Source organism: Peromyscus leucopus, chromosome 1, assembly GCF_004664715.2.
Source record: "Peromyscus leucopus breed LL Stock chromosome 1, UCI_PerLeu_2.1, whole genome shotgun sequence".
Taxonomy (NCBI): domain Eukaryota; kingdom Metazoa; phylum Chordata; class Mammalia; order Rodentia; family Cricetidae; genus Peromyscus; species Peromyscus leucopus.
In genome coordinates, this window is record NC_051063.1 from 14031281 (window position 1) to 14055337 (window position 24057).

The 24057-nt window shown below is 38.1% G+C and overlaps 1 protein-coding gene across 1 annotated transcript; it reads right to left on the bottom strand.

Moving 5' to 3' along the window:
* Positions 1-4405: 4405 nt before the first annotated feature.
* Positions 4406-23761, bottom strand: Anxa1 (annexin A1). Its single transcript, XM_028893766.2, has 13 exons — positions 23605-23761; positions 17412-17491; positions 17206-17314; positions 15789-15883; positions 14906-15019; positions 14161-14251; positions 12673-12752; positions 11452-11508; positions 9960-10053; positions 9109-9204; positions 8152-8210; positions 6296-6418; positions 4406-4745 (listed from the first exon to the last, which is right to left on the bottom strand). The coding sequence occupies exons 2-13, from the start codon at positions 17475-17477 to the stop codon at positions 4689-4691; spliced, it is 1041 nt and encodes a 346-aa protein (XP_028749599.1). The 5' UTR covers positions 17478-17491; positions 23605-23761; the 3' UTR covers positions 4406-4688.
* Between the last annotated feature and the right edge of the window lie 296 nt (positions 23762-24057).

Here is a 24057-nt window from a genome sequence, read left to right on the forward strand (position 1 = left end):
GGGTGTGGTTCCCCACCTGCTGCAGGTGGTGAGGGGACAGAGGAGGCATCTCTCCCTCACCGCATGGCAGATGTGACCTGCTCTCCCATTCTCATGCCCTCAGGGCCAATCTGCCTGTGCCCTTGTGACCAGGGTCAGTTCTACTGTACAGCCCAGGCAAGGTATAGGATCCTCTCTCCTGGGTGCTTCAGCCGATGAGGGGCAGGACCAATTCTCCCTAGGGTTGCAACTAGTGAGGTACAGGAGAAACTCTGTACAGCCCTATCCTGTCAACCTGAGTGGTATCAGGAGCCCTGGATGCCAACACAAAAGGTAGCTGCATCAGGGCCATGAACCCAGACATGGGCCCCAGCAGCAGCCGAGGCTAAGACATCACCATGGCCCTTGGTGGCACTCAAGTCACCCACCCAAGTCAGCCCACTCCACACCACATCTCTTTTGCCCCTTCAGATAAATTTGGATGGGACAGGGGTGGTTTGAAAGGACATTGAGACAGATAATGGGGGTCTAAGGAGCTTTTTAGAAGAGTTTATTGTCTGCCATGGGCAGACAGAGAGGCAACAGTATGGTGGGGACTTAGAGAAGAATACAGGCCCAGTGCCACAGACAGATAGCATGATGGGTCCCTGAAGACAATCCTAGCCTACATGGTGGAAAGGGAGCCTCTCCTCTTTTCAAATATTATTTTGTTTATTTCTAATATTTTTAAGAATTTCATATGCAATTAGGTATTTACATCATTTCCTCCACCCCAACTCTTCATGTGTCTTCCCCACTCCCTAGCAAATTCATGACCTCTATTTCTTTATTATTGCATTGTCACATATATATAATTTATATATCATATATATGTATATATACATGTATACGTGTATGTACATATGTGTGTATACAACCTACTGAATCTATTTAGTGCTGCTTGTGTAAATATATACGTATATACAAGGGACATTCAATAGCAACACCGTGTGTGTGTGTGTGTGTGTGTGTGTGTGTGTGTGTGTGTGTGTGTGTGTTTAAGGCTTACTACTTGGGATTGGATCATCTATCAGGAGATAGTTGTAGAGAGGAGAGATTTTCCCTCTCAGCAACCTCTGATTGTCTGTAGACCTTCATCCAGAAGTGGCATCTATGAAATTTCCTACATTTATGTAGTCATGTCAACTGTAGTTATCTTAATGTAGTTTGTAGTTCTTGTTTAGGGACTATATCATGGAGATTTCAGGAGTACTGCTTCCATGTCACACAAAACACAAAAATCTCAAATCCAGCATCCTGGTCCTGTGGCTCTTTTTCGATGCAAGCACATAAGGGTCCTTTTATTCAGGTTCAACCTGGGCCGCCACATGACAGATGGAAGGAAATGTGGCAACGGCCATGAGCCCAGGCGTAGAGGGGTTTTATAGGAAAAAAACACAAGCTGGAAATTGGCAACTTGGGACTGGGTAGAAGGGGCAAGGTGATTGTTTTGAAACTATTGGTCTAGACTTTGGGCATGAACCACAACCCACTGAACAGAATTATCTGGACTGCTCAGCAGGATTATCCCAATACCCTTGAACCTCTGGACAGGTAGGACTCATGATTAAGTCCTGTCATTGGTACTTGTGAAGGGGGGAATGCGAAGGCCTAGACTTAACATTACAGGCTCAGGAATATGCCATGATAACTCAAACAGATACAGAGCAGTATCCTCCTGCAGACATCCTGTCTGCTGTTTATACAGGAAAGCCTAACAGGATCCAGATACTCCTGCGGACATCCTGTCTGCTGTTTATACAGGAAAGCCTAACAGGATCCAGATACTCCTGCGGACATCCTGTCTGCTGTTTATACAGGAAAGGTCCTGAGGCTCTTACATTCTTTCTCCTCCTGTTCTGTGATGTTCCCTAGAGCCTCAGGTGTATAGTCTCCACTGCAGATGTATCATTTGGGTCTGGACTCTCAGTGGCCACTTATTCTCTGCATGTTGACAAGTGAATTTCTGTAATGGTCACTTGGTAGGCTGTGAGACCATTTGGTTCATAAGTAAGCTCATAAAATAATGCACATCATTGTGGCTTTTTCAAATTTCTTACTGTCACTTGTCTCCCCATCTTCCCTCTCCTTCTGTATTACACCCCTCCCCCTCCCCAGTTAAAGTCCCCCAATTTTTATTATTTCTACCTTCACAACACCTGTTTTCTATGCCCACCCCCCTTTCTAGAGCTCCTCCTCCCCTTCCTCCTCCTTCTCCATGGGTCTTTTTACTTTGTGGTTTCAGTGTTTACTCCAGGTTATACTCAAAGTTTGAATCCATGACCATGAGGGGAGGGGCCATGGTAGCAGGCAGAAAGGCATGGCATTGGATCCAGAGCCAGGAGCTTACAACCATGGGGTAGGCAAAAGGAGATAACTGAGAAGGGAGTGGGCTTTAAGAACATCAAAGCCCACCCCAGAGACTCACCTTCTCTAACAAGGCTATCCCTCTAGTTCTTCTCAAATAATTCTACCAACTGGTGACCACGAGTTCAAACATAGGAGAGTATGGTGGACTTTCTCATTCAAATCATCACAGCATCAGAAGAGAATTCCATTGTGTTTATGTGCCACATTTTCACCATTCATCCATCAATTGAGGGCTGTTTAGGTTTTCATTTTCTACCTATTCCAAATAGAGCGGCAATGAACACAGCTGAGCAAGTAGCAGGATGTTGAATTCTTTGAGTATACACCAGTGAGTGAAATAGCTGAGTGATATAATGAATCTACTTTTAGCTTTTTGAGAATTCTTCATACTGATTTCCACAGGAGTTGGATCAGTTTCAATTTTACCCACAGTGAATTATGGTCACTTTATTTCTGTGCGTCCATGACAGCATTTGCTATCATTTTTTATTTTATTTTATTTTGGTCATTATTATTTATGTAAGATGAAATGTCATGCAATTTTTATTTTGATTTGTTTTTATTTCTTTCAAAAAGGAATATTAATTTGTTTCATGAAAACACATTATAGTCTCTTCATATTAACACTGTTAAAAATTGCTAATTATTACAGCAAAAAGTTCTATTACTATGAGGAATGTTTTATAATTCTTAGATGTCATGAACAGACATCGTATACTTCCAAAGTTGTTTTGATTTGCTTTTCCACTAATAGCTAATTATATCAAACACTTTTAAAGATATTTTGTAAGCATTTTTATTCCTTCTTTTTATCCCTCCATTCAGATCTGTATTCCAGTTTTTCGTTGGATAATTTTCTTGCTAAATTCTTTACTTTTGAGTTCTTTGCATATTCTATATATGAATCCTCTATTAGATGTGTATCTGGCAAATATTCTCTCCAGCTCTCTGATCTTCCTTTCCAAGTGATTGTTTCATTTGCTATACAAAAGCTTCTTAGCTTCATGAGGTCCCATTTGTCAATGGTTGACCCTTAATTCCTGAGCAAATGAAGCCCTGAGAACATCCTTTCTGTACCCACGCCTTATAGGGCACAGTCTATCTTTCCTTCTAACAGTCATTCTCAGTGTGTCAGGCTTCACATGATGCTCTTTCACCCATTTGGAGCTCACTTTTTTTAGTGTAACAGATACAGGTCTAACTCCATTCATTCATATCTGAATAACAAGTTGTGACAGCACTATTTGTTAAAGATTCTGTCTTTCCTGCAGTGTGTATTTTGGGTGCCTTCCTCAAATATTGGGTGTCTGTCATTGTGCAAACTCATAATTAAATGTTCTATTTTGGATCATTGATTTACAAGTACATTTTTATGCCAATGCAATGATGCTTTTACTACCATAGCTCTGTGATATAGCTTGAAATCTAGTATAGCAGTCCTTCCAGATTATTGCTTATTGCTTGGAAGTGCTCTGAGTCTTTTGTGCTTCCCTATGTGTTTAAGTTTTGTTTTGTTTCTTCCCCTTCGAGAAAGAATGGAATGGAGATTTTGATTGAGTTTGCATTGAAATTGTAAGTGCATTTGATAGAATGGACATTTTCACAATATTAATTCTACCAATCCTTGAGCATAATGAGGTTTTTCCTCCTTCTAGTATCTTCCTCAATCTCTTTCTTCAGAGATTTAAAATTTTTCATACAGATGTCTTTTAGCTCTCTGGTTAGGTTTATTCTTAGTTTTCAGACGTTATTGTGAATTGGAATGCTTTCACATGTCTTTCTCAGCATGCTTGATATGGGTATTCAGAAAGGCCCTTGTTTTTTGTATGTTGATTTTGTATCCTCATGCTTTGAGGAAATTCTTGGTTATCTGGGGAAGATTTCTGGTAAAACTTTATGATTTCATGTCTAAAATTGTCTTCAAATAGGAAAAACTGATTTCTGTTCTTTGTTAAACTAAGTCATTTGATTACACACAAAAAAGAAAATCAAACTATAAGAGCCAGTAACACACCAATTGTCTTATAAAATTGTTTTATTTTAGTCTACATAAACTTATTTCTCAGGAATGCTAACACAGTGAATTCCTTACAGGGATTTATAATTTGGGATAAAGATAATTAATAAAACAAGTGTTTCTCTATTGTACAGAGGTATGATGTAAAACTTATACACTATATTATTCAAAGTTGATAATTAGATTGTTATCTGCTAAAGCAACTCTCCTACTTAAGCCTATTGATAGAGGGAACGCAGCTAAGAGATGTCCTCATCACAGTGCTTCAGAGCAGCAGGGACATCTAGTTTCCACCACACAGAGCCACCAAGATTTTTTCATAGTCTCCTTTGGTTTCATCCTGTTGGTTAAAAAAGAAAGTATAATTGATATGATGCAAAATCATAACGAAGACAAGATATTTTAGTTGTAGTAGAAGCATGATAGTTTTAGAGTCAGCAACAAAGCAGCTCATATTTTATTTACAGTGTGTGATATAGCTGTGTAAAAAAAGGCTAAATTAAACGTTCTGCAGAGGAGAATAAACAGCTTTGAAGAATCAAAAGAAAGTCAAGTCTAGAGGCTGAAGAGATGACTCAATGGTTAAGAACACTGGCTGCTCTTCCAGAGGTCCTGAGTTCAAGTCCCAGCAACCACATGGTGGTTCACAACTATCTATAGTAGGATATTATGCCCTCTTCTGTCATGAAGACAAACATGTACATAGACCACTCATACATAAAAAAAAATAATTTTTTTAAAAAGTCAATTCTGAACAAATTATTTATTAGAACAAGTACTTCTAAGCATTAATATATCATATAATTAATTGAAGTATTATATAATCTGATACCCTACATAAGGAAATATCTGAATCACTCAATAGGAGTGAAAATTATGGGCCTATAATTACGGTGGTATTTTATTTGTACTGAAATGTGATTTTATTTGTATGTTAATAAATAAAGCTGCCTGGGGGTCAAAGCTAATAGCAAGCCATAGCAGAGCTGGGCATTCGTGGCGCACGCCTTTAATCCCAGCACTTTGTAGAAGAGCTAGGTAGATCTCTGTGTGGTCAAGGATACAGCCAGCATTGGAGATACACGCCTTAAATCTCAATACCATAGAAGACCTGGAGGGCTGTACAACAGACAGTGACAAGGCAGTCATGTGTTTGGGTTTACAACCAATGAGAAGACAGAACAGAAAGACTATATAAAGACAAACACACAGGAAGTAGGTCCTTTCGGAGAGGTCTCTTGGCTAAAGAGGTTAGCTGCAGCAGGTGGTAAGGCTCTTAGCTCTGATTTCTTGGCTTTCTTCTTTGCATTGGTTCTGTGTTTCTTATTTAATAAGATGGTTGGTTACATCTACACTGTAATTTTCTCATTTGTTCTTCATATTTTAATTGTCAAATACAAATTATGTGAATTTAAATAATTATCTTTCAATAAGATCAGCCCCCTTAACTTCTTGTTATGTGTTATTTTTTCCAACACTCTAATAATATGACTGAACATATATTTTAAAATTTTACAGAGGAAACATATTCAGTAACAAGTAAAACATTAGAAATTAATATTAGTACTACATTTTTAATCCTTCAGTTTTAACTACAAAATAAATATGATGTGTATCAATACTTCTAAGAACTCTGAAATATTACAGGACTGTTTATTCACAAAGACTAAACATTTCTCTGTGCTTCAAAAGTACACTTAGTTCTTTGATAGACTAGATTTAATTATGTGAAGCTTAATTTATTTATGAATCATTCACCCTAAGAAGCAGAAGTAATCTTATATATGCAATGTACAGCTATAGTACATCACATCAGCTCTGCTCTTGGAAATTGTTGCAAAAAAAGAACTTGGCTTTGCAGAGGTCCTATTACTGAGAATCACAACATACCAGGATGGCTTGGCAAAGAGAGATTCCATACTTCTTCTGGTAAAATGCTTTGATTTCATTCATGTCGATTTCAGAACGGGAGACCATAATCCTGATCAATGCCTTATGGCGAGTTCCAGCTCCCTGTGCAGACAGACCATGGCTTAATTACATGCAGAAAATCTCTCACTGAAGACTGGATTTTCAAAAGAAGTCCCATTATCATTCTACACATGCAGCATGGAAAAAAATCAACCCTCTATGCTCTTCTCTTTTCCCTCTCCTCCCACTGCTTGTCTTTCTCTATAACACACACACACACACACCCACACCCCCCCACACACACACACAGAAGGGGAAGAGGCAGTGACAGAGAGAGTGGGATAAAGAGAGAGAACAGTGGTAATGAAAGAAGAGAATGGGAGTTATATTAGCAGAAGGTGTAAAGGGTTACTACAGCTTTCGAACGGGCTTTCCACCATCCAATCTTTGCTGTATTTGAACTATGCAATAATAATAAAGTATTGTTTGTTTGTTTGTTTTTCCTGAAATCATAAATTTAACCTATCCATTATAAATATCTCAGTGGTCTCCCATTTCTCTTATAAGGTCCTGCATAATTCCATAGCCATTCGACTGTCAAGCCAGTCACACTTACTGTCTTGAAAGGGTCGATTCTGCTTTCAATTCCAAGTCTATGCTGCTTTCGTCTCTTGAGTCACCCCTGCTTTATCACCTCCCCCCCCCCGTCTCTTCTTCCTTCATTCTCACCCACTTACACCTCACTCTTATTTAAACCTCAAGTTTTTACATTTTTATTGTATTTTATTATTTATTTGTTAAAATATCTCTGTGTGTGCACTCCTGGGCATGTTTATAGATGCACATGACACCGTGTTCATGAGGACATCAGAGAACAACTTTCAGGAGTTGGTTCTCTCCTTCATCCATGTGCGTCCCAGGGATTAAATTCAGGTCATCAGGATTGATGGTAAGTGCTTTAATCTGCTGAGTCATTTTATTGGCCCAACTTAAGGTTTTAGAGTAGATCAGGAAAAGCTATATTGACTTCTGAAGTTTTGGGCATAATGCTCTTTTTTCATACCAGATATCGTCATTAATTATCTGAATATCACACAGAAAACAGTGGCAGAGGGACTGAGAGGGAGTTAATTAATATTCACCTAGACCTATTGGGTTTGTCTTGATTGACAAGCACTGGGAACATGTCTATCATTTCGCAGAAGCTTCTCAATATTATTTAAATTATTAGTTCTTTCCATCACTCTCTCTTTCTCTTAAGGCTTTGTTATGTGTGGGTTACATAGGAAAAAATCACCTCATAATTATTGTCTTGAGATCTCAAAATATAAGTACTGAGGCAATCTCCTGTATGGCAACCTCCTTTCAGGAAAATAAAGTAAAAGTGAAACCTCAAATACCATCCCAATACCACCTTCTACTTCTCTAACCATGGAATAACATTTTAAAAGACCATTATTAGTCTGTGGCATGAAAGACAGCATAATTAAGAAGACAAAAGCATAAAGCTTACAACCTCAGTTGAAGTGGGTTATTAACGCAACACACTAAAAGGGGGAATGCACTACCCTTTTTCTGGTGATTCAGGTTTCAAGCAAATTATAAACCACCTATAAACTTTTCTTGCTAGCTCACTTTATAATCACATTTACATATACCTTTTTAAAATGTACCAAATCCAACAAGTTTATTCTAATACATGCTTCCCCTCAAATTGAATAAAGTGTAATTTTCTTTAAAGATGTGTATTGCAATTTTCAAGCAACATTAGGTTCTCTGCTCTTCTTTCTACAGATAATTTCTCCTCTAAGTAAAGCCTATAAGTAGAACAGTACCTTCATGGCTTCGTAAAGTTTCTCAGCAAAGAAAGCTGGGGTGCTGGTGGCACATTTTACTGTAAGAGATGCAAATTTCAGTTGAAGTAGTCATCATAAAATAAAGATATATATATTAAATAAATAAGAAATAACTCTGCAAAGAGTTCCAGCCCTCCTGTCTAATGTAGGATATTTGGTTTATTAGAAGAGAGAATTACTTTCTACATGGTGGTTATCAGCATTCCTTCCCTTGCCGATATTCAGTAGTGACTCTACCCAATATACTATCCTCTCTGTGGGTGTGGAGAAACAAGTGCAAGGAGCAGGCACATAAAAACCTGACTCATGGTGTATACAAACACTTGTCAAAGCAGCACAGCAGCAGATTAAGTATAAAGCAGCTGCCCAAATGAAATACTAGCACATATTTGTAGAGTCCTTTCTTTATCTTGCTACTCAAAGTGGGATTGGTGGACAGCAAGACTGATATTTATCAGAGCTTCAAATTCAGAAGCCTGGCCTGCAGAAGCAGAATATATCCCTAGGAGACATGTAACAGGTTCATATTTTCACAAGTTAACCCAGACCTACTAGATTCAGTCATGCAGGACTTTCCCAAGACTGTACAAGTGGTTACCCTGTTCTCCATAAGCATCCACAGTGGCCTAGGTGGTACAGCCTGCTTGGTGCATTGCCTTATAAACAGGTGCTCAAAAATATATTCTTTATTGCCATATCTTGAAGAACATCTGTTACATTTAAAAGGCCTTCCTATTTCTTCATCAGCCTTACAGAATAAAATTATTCTATAGGTAAAGACAACTCAAGGGACTCATATTGCCTCAGTCTGAACATAGATACATGCATGTATCATATTTACAGGGGTTTTATCTTATATTATTTTTGTTTAGCACAGCAGTAATATGCAAGTGTATAAGTTGAGGTCAGAGCTTCGCCTATGCAACTTTTACATACCAAGGGCTGTGAGGCACTTCTCGATGTCACCCTTCATTTCCAGATCCAGAACTTTGTTCATGTCATGTTCACTGTACTTCCTGTAATTCTGAAACACTGAATAGGAAATTGAAGTTAAGATTTGTACAAAGCAGCCTGTCTACTAGTATACTTTAGTAAAATTAGGGTAACCAACTCAAGGAGCTCTTCAGGTACACTGAACTTCAGTGACATTTTAAAAGCTATTTGCATGACTCCACATACTGTGTTGACTTCATCTTCATATTGCAAGCACCAGCCATTATCAGAAGTGCCAGGTGATTAACCACTTTACTGCTTTCTACAGCAGTATTAATAGTTCATTCCTTTCTAATCTCAGCACAGTAATGTTTATATAGGAACTTGTATTGTTGGTATACAGTAATGAACTTTGTGTTATCCTTACACTCTGCCTTCCCAGAGATTCAGAACCTAACTCGTAACGCTGAATCTTTGGGAAACTGGGTTCTCTCTTAATTCTGGACCATCTACACATTCTTTCCTTCATTTAGACTCTAGAGATGTTCTTGTTTCTTTTTTTCTCTCATTAGTTATGTTTTATTTACATCTCTTGTCATAACTACTCCAAAACTTTGAAAGAATAGAAAGTGAAAATAAATGTTGCTACACACTCCAAAGTTACAGAGTATGTTCTCAGTGGTGTGAACAGTGGCAGTTCAAGGCTGACAAACAGGCATACAACAGTAAGTAGTGAGCATCACTGCATCCATTTGATATGGAAAGACCTCTTTCTTTCCTTGCTCTCACTTGTCCTCCATAAGGAACATCTAATCTTGCATAAACACATTCCAGAAAAACTAATTTCTAGTTACCTCTGCGAAGATGACTAAAGCTTCTAGTAGTCATAATTGTAATGAACACATTCGCATCTGTCCCCTTTCTCCTTTCTCCAGCCTCATACAAAGCCTGTCAAGAAATGAATAAGTAAACATGTGCCCATGTGCGGAGATGACAAACATGCAAAAATGTTGTGCTTAACAAAGATTATATAAGCAATTATAGTGCACTTAGTACAATCAGAGTAGGCATCACTGGGGTAAGCCCTTCTTGAAGAAGAGGACAGTATCTCTCAAGGAGCTTTGTAAATGTGACAAACAGAGAATATGGGATATCTGTTTGCTGAATCAATTGCTTTAAAATTATTCTGTAGATAAAGACAACTCAAGGGACTCATTAAAACAGATTCCCTTTTTCCACTTTTTATTGCTCAATTAAATTATTAGCAAATAATATGAATAAATCAAAATTTAACTACTGCCTAGGCCTTGTATTTTCCCCCTGTATACACATTTGTTTGTTACTGAAGGAGATGCCATTTTGATGCTGTGGTTTCTGTACACAAATTTCAACTCTGAAATTTGAAAGCTGTATAATCTTAGGAAATAATTTAAATACAATTATTACTCTTTTGTGAATGAAAATAATAATCCTTGTCTTTTGGTAAAAAGTATGTTCTACTAACTATAAAATAATAATTTCTTTTGTTTCTTTGGGTGTTTTGTTTTTCCAGAGTTTCTCTGTGGAGTATTGGCTATCCTGGAACTTGCTCTGTAGACCAGCCTAGCATTGAATTCAAAGTGTTCACCTGTCTCTGCCTCCCAAGTGCTAGGATTAAAGGCATGTACCACTACCCCCCACCATAAAATATTAATTTCTTTGACAGTCCTTCACCATACTAATCATGTAGTCTCTGTAAATATATGTCGAGGAGCCCTAAGAGTCTGGAAATGGAAAGCATATTAACAAACATAAGAGTAATTTTTATTACAAGCAACTATGCATCACTATTGTTTTTTGATATTTTTGCACAATTTCTATTAAAATAGAATTTTGATGTATTTTGGGATTTCACTTTACTCAGCAGTCATTTTCTTTCCCAGCTGGGCGTGATGGTGAATATCTCTAGTCCCAGCAATTGAGAGACTGAGGAAAGAGGATTTCAAATTGGTAGCAACTTATATTACCCAGCAAGGAGTTGGACTGGCATATAGTTATGTTCTTCTATTACAGAGTCAAAAGTTGGACTGTTCTCAAGCCAACAGTTCTTGGGAAAGACAGACAGAGTCTCATTGTTCTTTCAGTGATCTCTGGCTTTCTAAACAATGAGAGATAAATTGGAAACATAAAGACTATTTTCCATTCCTCGGCTATAAGAATCTGTGTCAAATTAAATGAACATTAAAAAAATAAAAAATAAAAAACAAAAAACACTAGATTCTCGAAGGACCTGAGATCTGCTTCCACATAGAGGGAGTAAGAAGGTAGGAAGATTTGCTTCATTGATATTATCTCGTCCTTGCTTACCCTGGCATCTGTATCAGCCAAATCTTGATTCACACTGAAATCCTCACAACGGTCACCCTGAAAAATGACCCAACATATTGTAAGATTGTCTATAGGATATAATTACAAGATACACTTAATTCTCTTAAAATCAGACATAACTTTTGAGGAAAAAAACAGTGAAAATAGTATCTATCATTTGCAGCAATGTTACTCTGAGGAATATAAGCAAGATAGAACAAGGCAAGTTTGCATGACCTCACTTAGATGTGCTGTGGGATGTTCTGTATGTCCTGTGGGAGCCCGTTCTCGGGTTCCTCGTGGCTTTACCCAGCAGGTCTGCATAGAGGATGATTAGGACCATGGGCCTGAGTGCAGGTGTCTGAGATGGTCTGCACTTGGCTGTGCTGGGGGATGGTCTGTATGGCAAATGAGTTGCTCTGATTGGTCAATAAATAAAACCTGATTGGACGTGGCTAGGCAGGAAGTATAGGCAGGACTAACAGAGAGGAGAAAAGAAAGAACAGGAAGGCAGAAGGAGTCACTGCCAGCCACCGCCATGACAAATAGCATGTGAAGACGCCCGTAAGCCACGAGCCACATGGCAAGGTATAGATTTATGGAAATGGATTAATTTAAGATATAAGAACAGTTAGCAAGAAGCCTGCCACGGCCATACAGTTTGTAAGCAAAATAAGTCTCTGTGTTTACTTGATTGGGTCAGAGCAGCTGTGGGACTGGCGGGTGACAAAGATTTGTCCTGACTGTGGGCAAGGCAGGAAAACTCTAGCTACATAGATGTGCTTCCTAAAACACTTGAACCCATAGATGCAGACTATATGTTGATGATGACCAGAGATTGTGGGGTGGGGATCAAAAGACTGGAGGATGCTGATGAAAAGGCACAGTCTCTAATAGACAAGGGAGTACATTGTGGTATTACTACACAGTAAGATGAAAATATTCAAAACATAGTGGGTATTTTTAAATGACCAGAAGATAAACTTCAAATATCTCACCTGAAAAGGTGGTAGGAAGTGAGATTATAGGTTTTTTTATATTGTTAGGTTTACATCATATATATCAAAATATCACATTACTACCACAAATACATATAAGTATTATTCAATTAAGTTGTATGAATTTTAAAGGAAAGAGTTTTTCATTCCTAGAAAATGCTTACAAATCTAAGGTTTTATTATTTATAATAGCAAAGACATTTTCAGAACATTTAAGTTATACCTTGGCAAGAGAGAGCAAAGCCTTCCGAAAGTCTCCAGATGTATCTGAAGTGATGTCTTTGGCCAGATCTCTCTTTAGCTCTACAAGATGAGAAATTTTTTTTTTTAGTAAACTATGGAAAAATAATGATATTTGCATTAGCTTGTAGTTTACAAAGTGGAATGACTCTTGTAACATATTTCAAAATATTTTTATGAAAATGGCGAAACTATAGCAGCTGAAATGTTAGGCTATAAAATAATTTTCTATAGATTAATGGAAGAAAACTGAATAATACCATGTATGAAAACTCAGTCATAAATATTTGCTAGGAAAAATTAATTGTTTAAACATACTTTACCAAATCATTTTGAAATATGTGAAAATTTAATCTCTAGAATGAATAGAACAGTATTTAAAAGGAAAAAGAAACAGTACTTGCTTGAACAGTAGCTATTTACTTACCTTAAAATTATAAATATTCAATATATAATATGATCAATGGCATATGTGTTACATTTATTCAAAACGCATGTCTACAGGTGTCACATTGGCTATAAAATATAGTGCTTTCATAGGGAAAATAACTGAATTTATAGTAAATTTATAGTAAAGTAAAAACAGCACCTTAAGCTATTTCTAGACCATATCTTCAGGATCATAGGGAAATGTGGATTCTACCTTTGTAAACCACATTTTGTCAAACACATTAATAATTATGTCTCTTGAATTATTATTACTGAGAAACGGATCTAAGACAAGTATTGATTCTGGAGTAAGAATTAGAGAAAATGTGGCTGAAAACTGCCTCACTTTGACTCAGGTGCTCAACTGAGAACAGTGTGCAATGGGTCAGACACAAAGATTCTGCATCAGGTCACAGGTCACATAGTAGTTTAACAAAACAAAAAAGTCAACAGCTCAAAGGAATTAGAAAATCACCAGAGATGCACAGCTGATCCCTGTGCAGTGAGGACTGAGTCATCTGACTGAAGGCCTCACTGTACAATGAGCCATTGATAAGTCCTTCATGTCAAGTATTTGTCTAAGCACAGAGAAAGAGGATCATTTATGTTCTCAATGGTAAAGTTAAGGTTCCCAACAAAAGATCAGAAAGATGAATGAAAAGTACTCTGATCAGATATATTTATTCTTATTATTTAGTCTTTTCAAAATAAAAGGTATAGGTTAGTTGAGAACAATAGAAATGTTTTTAGAAAGCTATTTAAATCCAATATTCTGAATTCCTGAATTCAATTCTCTTTGTAACAGTTTGTGCTCATTATCTCCACAACACATTTTTCATTAAGGTGCAAGTTGCAGGTAGGTTGGGAAATGTATTTTCTCGCTAGCATCTCATCCTGCCTGCCAGAGATATGTACCAACCAGGAAGGAAACATTTTAAACTTAGAGTTTCTAAATTACCCACAGTTACCACCCATAGCTGATTTTCAGAAAGTATTTCTATCTGATTTCCTTTCCATCTAAGGACTCAGATTCTGGCCTGACCTTCTCTGTAGACTCTGTTAATTTCTCTGATTTCTTTGTTAGTTCTTGATGCCAAAATCTCAATGAGAGTGTCTTCATCTGTTCCAAGTCCCTGAATTTAAGAAAAGAAAATACGTTTACATTTTTTTCACTAAAGATAATCAACTTGATTTGTCCAAACAAAGTGTGCTGTAATTTGTCATTTAGTCAATTTTGTCCATATTTTTAAAAAATGTATTGTTTCAAAACAAAGTAGTTTATGTTCAGTATTTGGGATGAAGATTTTAAAATGTAGCTATTTGATTTATGAATTTAAATTGCATGAAGAATGTTAGTTTCAATATTTAATTTTTCATGTATCCAATGATTGATTTATTAAATTATTAACGTTTTCAATCACTGAATTTGGACTGATTGACAGTCCTGCACTAGATAATGAAGGCACAGCCATAGTAACACACAGATTTATCCTGCACATTGTTTTGAAGAAAAGAATTTTTCTTTAAAAAGTTCATTTAGGAACTGGTGAGACAGCTCAGCAGTTAAAGGCACTTGTTCATGCAGAAGACCCAGATTCAATTCCTATCATCCACATAGTGACTCACAACCATTCATAGCTCCAATCCTAAAGGATCCAATGCCCTCTTCTGACCTCTGAGAGTACCAGACCCAGAGGGGACATGCAGATATACACTCAAGCCAAACACTCATACAAATAAAACAAATCTTTAAAACTGTTGGGGAACAGGGGAGGACAATCATTTACCTTCATGGAAGCACGGAGTTCATCTGCATCAAACTGGGCTGGAGTCTTGAGCAGAGCCAAAACAACCTCCTCCAGGTGGCCTGTAAGGGCCTTTCTCAAAGTTTCATCCAGGGGCTGGAAAAACAAAGGGATCAGAGTGACTTCCTAACAGTCATGTACCTAGTGACACTTCTTACTTCAGTCATCCTTTATAGCTCTTTCCTTCCATGCTGAAAACAAGCTGGATATTTAGGATGTCTTCTCATTCTTTCAATCTAGAGAAATTAGATGAAATTTACTGCATCCAATACAAACTTCCTCCAGGACTGTGTTCTCAGAGTTTCTTACAGGAACGGAGTCATAAAGCTCAAAACACAAAGCTGTTCCATGCTTTCCATTGGTCTAATAAACACTATAGTTAAAAAATTTCTACCTTCCAGTTTTCTTATTGCACCCATTTAAAAATAAGCTATCCACACTTGCTGTGCGAAGTATAAAGTTCACTTCCAGCATAGAGTTGTGTAAAATACTTAATTTCTTCATAGAACAGCTCATTTTTAGTTTTAGCAAAAAAAAAAAACAAAAAAAAAAAAAATACACTTCAATCAGAACAAATTCTCTGTACCCCCACAGTAATTTTGATGTGTATTTTGCTTAAGTTGATGGCTTGCCTCTAACACAGAACATCACCTTTGGAAAACTTTACACCAAGATGGCCTGTGTGAGCTGAGTAAATTTGCTAAAAGTGATCCTATTGCAACAAAGGAGACAAATACTGTGATTCTTGTTTTGGAAGTGATGAGTTAACTGTGTATAAAGCAGAAAGAGATAGAACTGTGCTTCAGAATCACATTGGAACATAAATGTGAGCACACTAAACATCTGAGTTCATCATTCTCCCCACCTTTCCAGTCTCCTGCAAATATGCTGCCTTGATCTGCTGGCGCTGAGCATTGGTTCTCTTGGTAAGAATGTCAATGATGGTTGCTTCATCCACACCTGGAAAGAAAGAATCTGAGGCTTTAACATCAATTTTCTTAGTCATCAACAATTGCCATAAAATGATTCACTATCAAAGTGGTGATCAAGGCACTTCATAATACAGTTGAGAAAGAGAACTGCATTAGCCTAGAAAATGAATGCCAGGGCCGGAAACAAGCTGAAGAATGTAAGGTGACGTGACGTTGTAGAGGGGCCCAAAACAGCTTGACCATACAACTACCATGACAGGCTTAGAAGCCCAAACACAGCTTTTGGCAGGCAACACCTGGACCTTAGAAAAGCCATAAGCCGGCCCCACCCAGGGAGGCCTGCATCTGAGGGGAAATACCTGACATTCCAAACATTCCCTATACTCCTCTGCTGTGATAAAAACCCCATCCTGCCTGGGCTCAGGGCTCTCTGCTCTCCCTGCTGCCTGCTGTGTCAGACAGAGAGTCCAAGCTCTGACCTTGAAAATAAAGGCTCTTTGCTTTTACATACAGGATTTGTCTCCGTGGTGGTCTTTTGGGGGTCCCCTTGATCTGGGTTATAACAACATCTCATTAATTTGAATGGAAAATGAAGAGCCAATTAATAGTTTCTGGACACTAGTACTCCAGATGTATGTTCAAAACCTAAATGTGATCACAGGTGCTGATTTAAGCATTGATTTCTGCTAAAAACATCTATTGTAGCATCAGGGACTTCATCACTGACCAAAATTTCCTATGTACTGAAAGGAAGGGCTGTTATAATTCCGCCCTCATTCCAGCTCTAGGACTGCACAGGCGCAGTTCAGGAGTTAAGCAAAGGGTCTTACGTCATCAGTGTGCGCTGGCAACTACATGTGTGTAGTGTGGTCACGCAATCAGCACATGTGTGGTGTAGCTCCGTAAGCCTGCTTCACCAGGAGTCCATAGAAAGCCAGACACAGACCCCATCCTCTCTCTCTGCTCTGCTCTCTCTCCCCCACCACCCCACTATCTTTCCCACCCCCTCCCTCCTAATAAAACTCTGAAACTAATACTGGGTTCAGTCGTGACCGTGACCTTTCCACGTGGAAACCAGTGCCACAACCTGCGCCGTTTACCATTCATTACAAAGATACCTTCCTCTTTTGGAGGCAGAGACTGATTACACAGCAGATGTAGGCCTCCAATGGCAATCCTCCTGCCTCAGAGTCTCTAGTATTGATATTATAGGTACAAGCCATTACAGCTGACTAAAGCTTTATCTCCCCAGGAAAAAACTTCACATGACTCAGGTTTATTTCCCAATAACCATTCAAGTAGTTTCTATGAAATTTTCAAGAGGAGACACTTCTATGGATACACACTCACCTTTAACCATGATAGCTTTGTGCAGGGCAGCAACATCCGAGGATGGATTGAAGGAAGGGTAGGGGCTCACTGCTGACCCAGGACCACCTTTGGATGATTTTACAGCTTGCTGTGTATGTGAGAGACATAAATTAGTCTCCATTCATTCATCCATCTTGGTGTCTGTTTTAGCATGCTAACTATGTCATAATATTTTGACTACTTACAATGTATTCCTGTTCTTGATTGTCAATATACCAGGCCTGCTTGAGGAATTCTGATACCATCGCCATTTTTAAACAAGTATCTGGAAAGAAAATGGGTAGATGCTTTAATAAAACAAACAACACCCACAAATACTACCCTATGTATATGAGACACTGCCATAGACAGTATACTAGTTCTTACTATGATTATTCTTTGGAGCATAATAAAGTGTGAGGTGTAGATACTTTTTAAGACTGCTCTTACTGTTAAAAAGAAACCTACAGCCTCTACTCAAAAAAAAAAAAAAAAAAAAAAAAAAAATGAGGCTGTTTTCTTCATCTTTACAGCCCTGCCCTCTAAGGATCAGAGGATTACAGCATGTAAGCATACAGTCTGAGGAGAGGAGCAGGTTACTCTGTCTTAGATCTAAATTTACAGATCATCCAGCAGATGCTAAGCAAAGAGTGTACAAAAGCTTTGATATGGCATCCTTTTCCTTGGGGGATCTAGACCTGGTCTGTTCTCTCAGACTGAAAGAGAAAAGGCTTAGGAACCTTCTGAGGAAAGTGCCGGTTCAGGTGAGGCTTTCCTGAAATGAGTTAAAACAAATCTGGCAGAAAGTTTCAGAGGGGGAAAAAAATAGAAGAAAGTCCATCATATTCGAGAAGCAAAGCAAAGTTCACTAGACAGAAATATTGATAGAAATTGTAACAAGGAATTTAAATGTAGGTCCACAGCTAAGAGCAATGTCATTAGGTTTGTGAATGGAAAACATTGTAATAACACTAGCATTTTAGACGGAACCTTATTTCTGCAGCATGGGAAGCATGGTAAAGGGTACAGAGAAAAGGGTGAGACCAGTTAGTAGTCATCCCAGCACCTGTGTGGGATTAATCAGGGCCTATGCCAAAAGCAGGCCTAGAGAAAATATGTTTACTTTTACAAGGTAAAATAATCCAGACCATCTACTGGGCTGGATCAACTCAAAACTCCACATATTTTTTTCTCAATAATGTATATTCTTTATTTCCCCCATTGTTCTGTGTAAAATTAATTGAGTAAATAACGATCCTCACGTTCTTCACATTTGAGTTGTTTAAATATTATTGTTATAATGCCCCATAACAATCACTTAGGTGATGCTGCAATACGCACAACTTTTTGACAACTATCTTAGAGGATGCCTCTTAAGTTGCCTAAATAGCTTGCAGTCTGGTAATGCTTGAATTTAATGGAACAAAATCTTTTTCTTTTTTTTTTTTTCTTTTTTTGAGACAGGGTTTCTCTGTGTAACAGTCCTGGCTGTCCTGGAACTCAATTTCTAGACCAGGCTGGCCTGGAACTCAGTGAGATCCACCTACCTCTGCCTTCCAAGTGCTAAGATCAAAGGTATGTGCCACCACCACTGGTGGGACAAAATCTTTTTAAAACTTGAAGTATGTGAACAATCTGTTTTCTCCACAGACACCAAATGTCATCAGTGATTCCTTTTGTCTAGTCCACATTTCTAGGAGCCAGTGTCTAGTGTCTACACTGATCTATCTCTGATGCCCTTTGAAGATTTCTTAGTGAATACCTTTAAGTGAGGCTGAAAATATAAGCTCTGGGACTTCATTTCATGGTATGTAGCCATAAGACTCATGAAGAGTAAAACTCATAAACTGGTCCCTTTCTAGCATGTCCAGACACAGTATTTCAGTCTGAATCTGCTAGAAGAATGACTAAGTTCCAAGTAACAAGATGAAATACCAGAGGGAAATAACTCAAAAGAGAAACAGGCCACACCTACTCACCATGGAGCTGGTTCAAATTACTGTTCTGTCATTTGTATGAAGAATGTTGACCAATGTCCTGTATTCTCTCCCATAACCAACACATTTAAAGTTGTTCCCTCAGGTAAAGTCAAGATATGCAATCATTCATGATATTGCACTTCCCACTAAAGTCAAATCTGGTGCAATTGCTGTTGCCACACGATATTTCACATTTTGAGTACCAAGTTGGCACAACTACAGCCTCATAGCCACTGGCAGTTTCAGCATTCAGAGTTACTGTCTTGACACCACACCCAAGCCACTGGTAAAATGGAGTCCTCAAAATGAGTGATCTGATCACTTGCTTAAAAAAATCAGTAATTTTGGCCGGGCAGTGGTGGCGCACGCCTTTAATCCCAGCACTCGGGAGGCAGAGCCAGGCGGATCTCTGTGAGTTCGAGGCCAGCCTGGGCTACCAAGTGAGCTCCAGGAAAGGCGCAAAGCTACGCAGAGAAACCCTGTCTTGAAAAAACCAAAAAAAAAAAAAAAAAAAAAAAAAAAAAAAATCAGTAATTTCATTGTTTTCAGGTAAGAGAGGGGAAAAAATTCTTTAAACTGGAGGAGAATATAATATAAAAGTGAATATGACAACTCAATACTGATCTTAGGAATTTCATGAAAGTACTGCGCTTTCACAGTTTTTATGCTATTAAAATGAACTGCATAGTGCACAACTTTCTTTTTGAAAACTGAGAAAGTATAATGTAATAATGATGATTATGTTGATTATATTGTGCAAACGAACAGGAAACAGTAGGTTGAGTGATTTAATTGATAAGAGTGTCCCTATAGAAGACAACTTTGAACTTATGTCTTTTGAGCATCTACATTCTAGCCTGATGTATATGATAACCCAGAAGGATGGTCCAGAAAAGCAAAGCATCCAGAACAGAATGGTCTTCATGAATGTCAACAAAAGCAATTGGATTCTAAAGTCAGCTTCTAGGTCTTAGTAAAGTTTAAAGATGCAAGGACTGTAAAAGGAAATTCATTTATTCACAGCCTGTTAAGTGCCAAAGATAATAACCCTCATTAACAGGATGACTTACATATAAAGCACTTCTCAAATACCACAGGAAGAATGTCAGGCAGATTCACATCGGATCTACTTTGCCTGCCCATCACTTAGATTCTTCATGGATATGAACTTAATTGAATTGGTTCAAAAAGATTTGTTTCTTCTATCTTATTTTGTTTTTACTATAATGTTGTTTCATCTCAGCATATATTTCAATTAATTAGCAATGAGTTCTCAATCCAAGTTAATCTCCAGGATTAAAATGTGCTCATTTGAAGATAACCCCCTTGGAAGTTGACACCATTTCACATTTTTTTTTTGTACTTGACAATCTCTTTTGTGAATATGCACCATCTATTAATTTCTACTTATATATAAAGTGAGAAACATCTAAGGATTAGCCTTTTTCTATGCTTATATGTATGCAGTCATCTTCATTTTTCTATCTTTCTGAGTGTCATGGAATGTGACTTCCAGAATCTGTGTGGAAAGCAGCTGAGTTTCCTGGTTTAACAACTCTTCCTGGTTTCAACATTGTTTCTGTATTAATTGCAAAGCACAAAATGAAGAAAACATTGTTGAGTAACTTATTAACACAACACAGTATCCCTAGAGAAGACAGCTATGTGGCTTATGTCCTGCTTACATGCTAGGGACCACCAGTTTCACAATGATTTTAGCAATCACTAGCCATTTCTTGACAAAATAATTTGGTCACCATCCTCATTATTCTTACACAAGCTGTCCTTTTCAGATAGACATCTTGCTAGTAGTGTCAGTATCATAATATAAATACATGCTTTCTGACTGCAAACTACGATATATTCCTTTAAATTAGCGAACAAAGAGATGAGAACAAGATCAACACTATTTTTAATATACTTGAGAATCAGATTCATTCAAGAGAATCCATGGAGACTCAGGTTTCACTGCAGCCTGAGGGTATTTATTTTCGCATGTATTTGTCTTATGTACAGTTGTTCTTTGAATATGTGTTTTGTAAGTCCTTTCCACAACTACCCACATGCAGAAGATAATTAGGCTGTTCAATGGCCACATGATATGATAATTAGACTATATGATGACGTCATTTTAAAAAGCCATTTTACAAAAGGTAGCTCCTGGATATTTTGCTTCAGGCTTCTGAAGAGGGAGTTGCTGCTGCCTGGAATGCTCTGACCTCATCCACACCACTATCTGTTGCCTGACTCACTGCTATTTGATGAAGACTATGCGTTGAGGATTCATGATGCCTTCACTGGTACTCAGCATTACACTAAGGGACCTTCCAAAGCATCTTGTCTCTACCCATCCGATAACCTCATACCATTATGCATTATCCCTTCATGTTGGCATCTATACCTCCTGCAGTCTTCCCTGGAGGCAAAGCCCATTCATTGTGCATCTCCAATACCTTATGAAGTATCTGTCATTCTGCATATTCATAAGGATTATGAATTATTAGTAAATAAACAAATAATCATTACTGAATAAACAAACAGCCACACAAATTTAACCAACAAATTTGGTCTGTATCAATAATACTTTAAATAGAAGAATCCTGGTGTCATGGGTCTTAAGTTCCTTTCACTAAAAAAATCTGACTTCACAAAAAAACGTGAAACTTAATTTATAAAATGAGGGTGTTGAAATAAAGTTTCTAACATCCATTGTAGCTCTGAAGCATGTAGCTTACATTTCACCTTGAATACAAATAGGAGAGAATTCGCCTAAAGGGAAGGGGTATTAAGTAGATTGAGTATTTGATCTTTCTGATAAATGTGTGCAAGTTTGAAGGAAAAGGACATATTTGACTTTTAGAATTGCTCATGGTTCATCACTAAAGATCAGTAAATTGTTTCATTCTGACTTTAAATATATAATGAATTAATAGGTCTAGAGGAAACGAAGACAGTCAGCCTCTCTGCTGATTTCAAGCTTAGAAATCAACTTTGCAGATGTTTTTGATATCCCAGCACTCAGAAGGCAGAGGCAGGAGGATCTCTGTAAGTTTAAGGCCAGCCTGGTCTACAGAGATAGTGCCAGAACTGCCAGAGCTACACAAAGAAACCTTGTCTCAAGAGAGGAGAGAGGGCTGGAGGAAGGGAAAGTATTTAATAAGCATGTAAATTAAACTGGTTCCTTAAGGGTGTTGCTATAGTCTTGTCGGCATCAATCTCATATCAGGTATCTAGAGGTGTGGGTGTGTTTCTGGGCCTCTGGTAACCACGTAACTTCTGCGGAAGAGGCCACTTCTGAATCAGGAAACCAGCATTTTACCACATATGAATCAGCTGACACAGGCCTTATCTGCAGCTGGCAGAAGGTATGCCTCACTCAGTAACAGGGGGCATTGATTTCTCAGGATTCACACAGTTGTAGGCATCTGTGCCAAGAAGAAGGACAGTTTTCTTAATTGGCTCCCATAAAACTAGAAGTTCAGGCATTTCATTATGTTTTTAAAGTGGGCTAAGAGGAAAGTCCCGGAAGGAACATTTTCTTGTAATATGCCACGTTTGTCTTGCAAGTCTCTCCAACGATGTGTGACTTTAGATCTGTATTTTGTTTTTCTAGGGAGTTTATGTCCTTAGCACATGTGACCTCCAAGACGCCACTAGGCAGGAGAGTTTCTGTGGGCCCCTCTGGCAGTCAGTGGGATGATTTATCTGACATCACCCAGCAAAAATCTGCTTTCCCCATAGGTTTTCAAATGAGCACCAGAAAAGCCTGTCTATGACACAGAGATTACAGGGAGGGAATGTGGCCACTCCCTGTTTAAATGAAACGAGTAATAAGCGGACCATCTTAAGCTATGAGTAAACATAACATTCATTCAAAACGTTAATTAAAAAGGGCATGGAGACTACTCTGACACTGGTATTAATTTAGTTTTATTAAAGAAAAATATTTTAGCTATAAAAACCTTCTGTTTTGGAAAAATTCTTCACAGTATGCCACTTCTGGTTTCTCTGGGCCCCCATCTACATCCTGCCTCCCACTCCAGGATGCACTCACACAAAACATAAAGCTCTGGAGACAGCATTTTCCGAAGGGGAGGAAAGCAAAACCTCATTCTATGATTGCCAGACAGGAACACACTTTTCTCTGATAATAAAGTAAACTTGCCAGAGTTTCAAAACTGCATTTCTTAGCTAAGAAAGGCAAAACTTTATGATTTTTGGTGTCTAAAAATAAAACACAATGCAATTTTACAGCAAGAGTCATTAAATTATATTAAATGCAACTAGCCATAACTATAGTAGAGTTCAGCAGCCACAACACTTCTCTATGAAGCCCCAGGCAAACCAAGCAAGGAGTGCTCACCCGATTTTGTAGTTTCTAAACCAAGCAGAACTCTGTAAAACAAAAGCTTAGTCTTACCTTTTTATCTTCTTGTCTTCCCAGGAAACGAAGAGAGGCTCTATTCGGACGGTTTCAGTCTGAAAGTGGAGGGCTGGACTTCTGATTTTATAGGTTATGAAGGGAGGCCACACCTAGCAACCAGAAGTTAGTAACTGGCTGTCTTTTGTTTGAAGAACTGGCTCAGCCCTGGTCAAAACGAAGGAGAAATGAGTCTTGCAAAACTCCTCCCGGAACCAACTCAGTTACAGAACAGAAAAGGAAGGATGGATTTTCTCCCCCTCTTCCTTCTGTGGTTTTATTCCTCCCAGGAGTGGTGGAATGCTTTGAGTTTCAGCTCTGTTGAGCTCCCAGCCCTGGCCTAAGGAACGTACTGAAACTTCTTTCATACTAAGCACATTATAGAATTATAAGCACATTAACTACAAAACTAAAAGAGAAAAGTAAAGGGGTGGGGGTTTTGGAATTAATTTC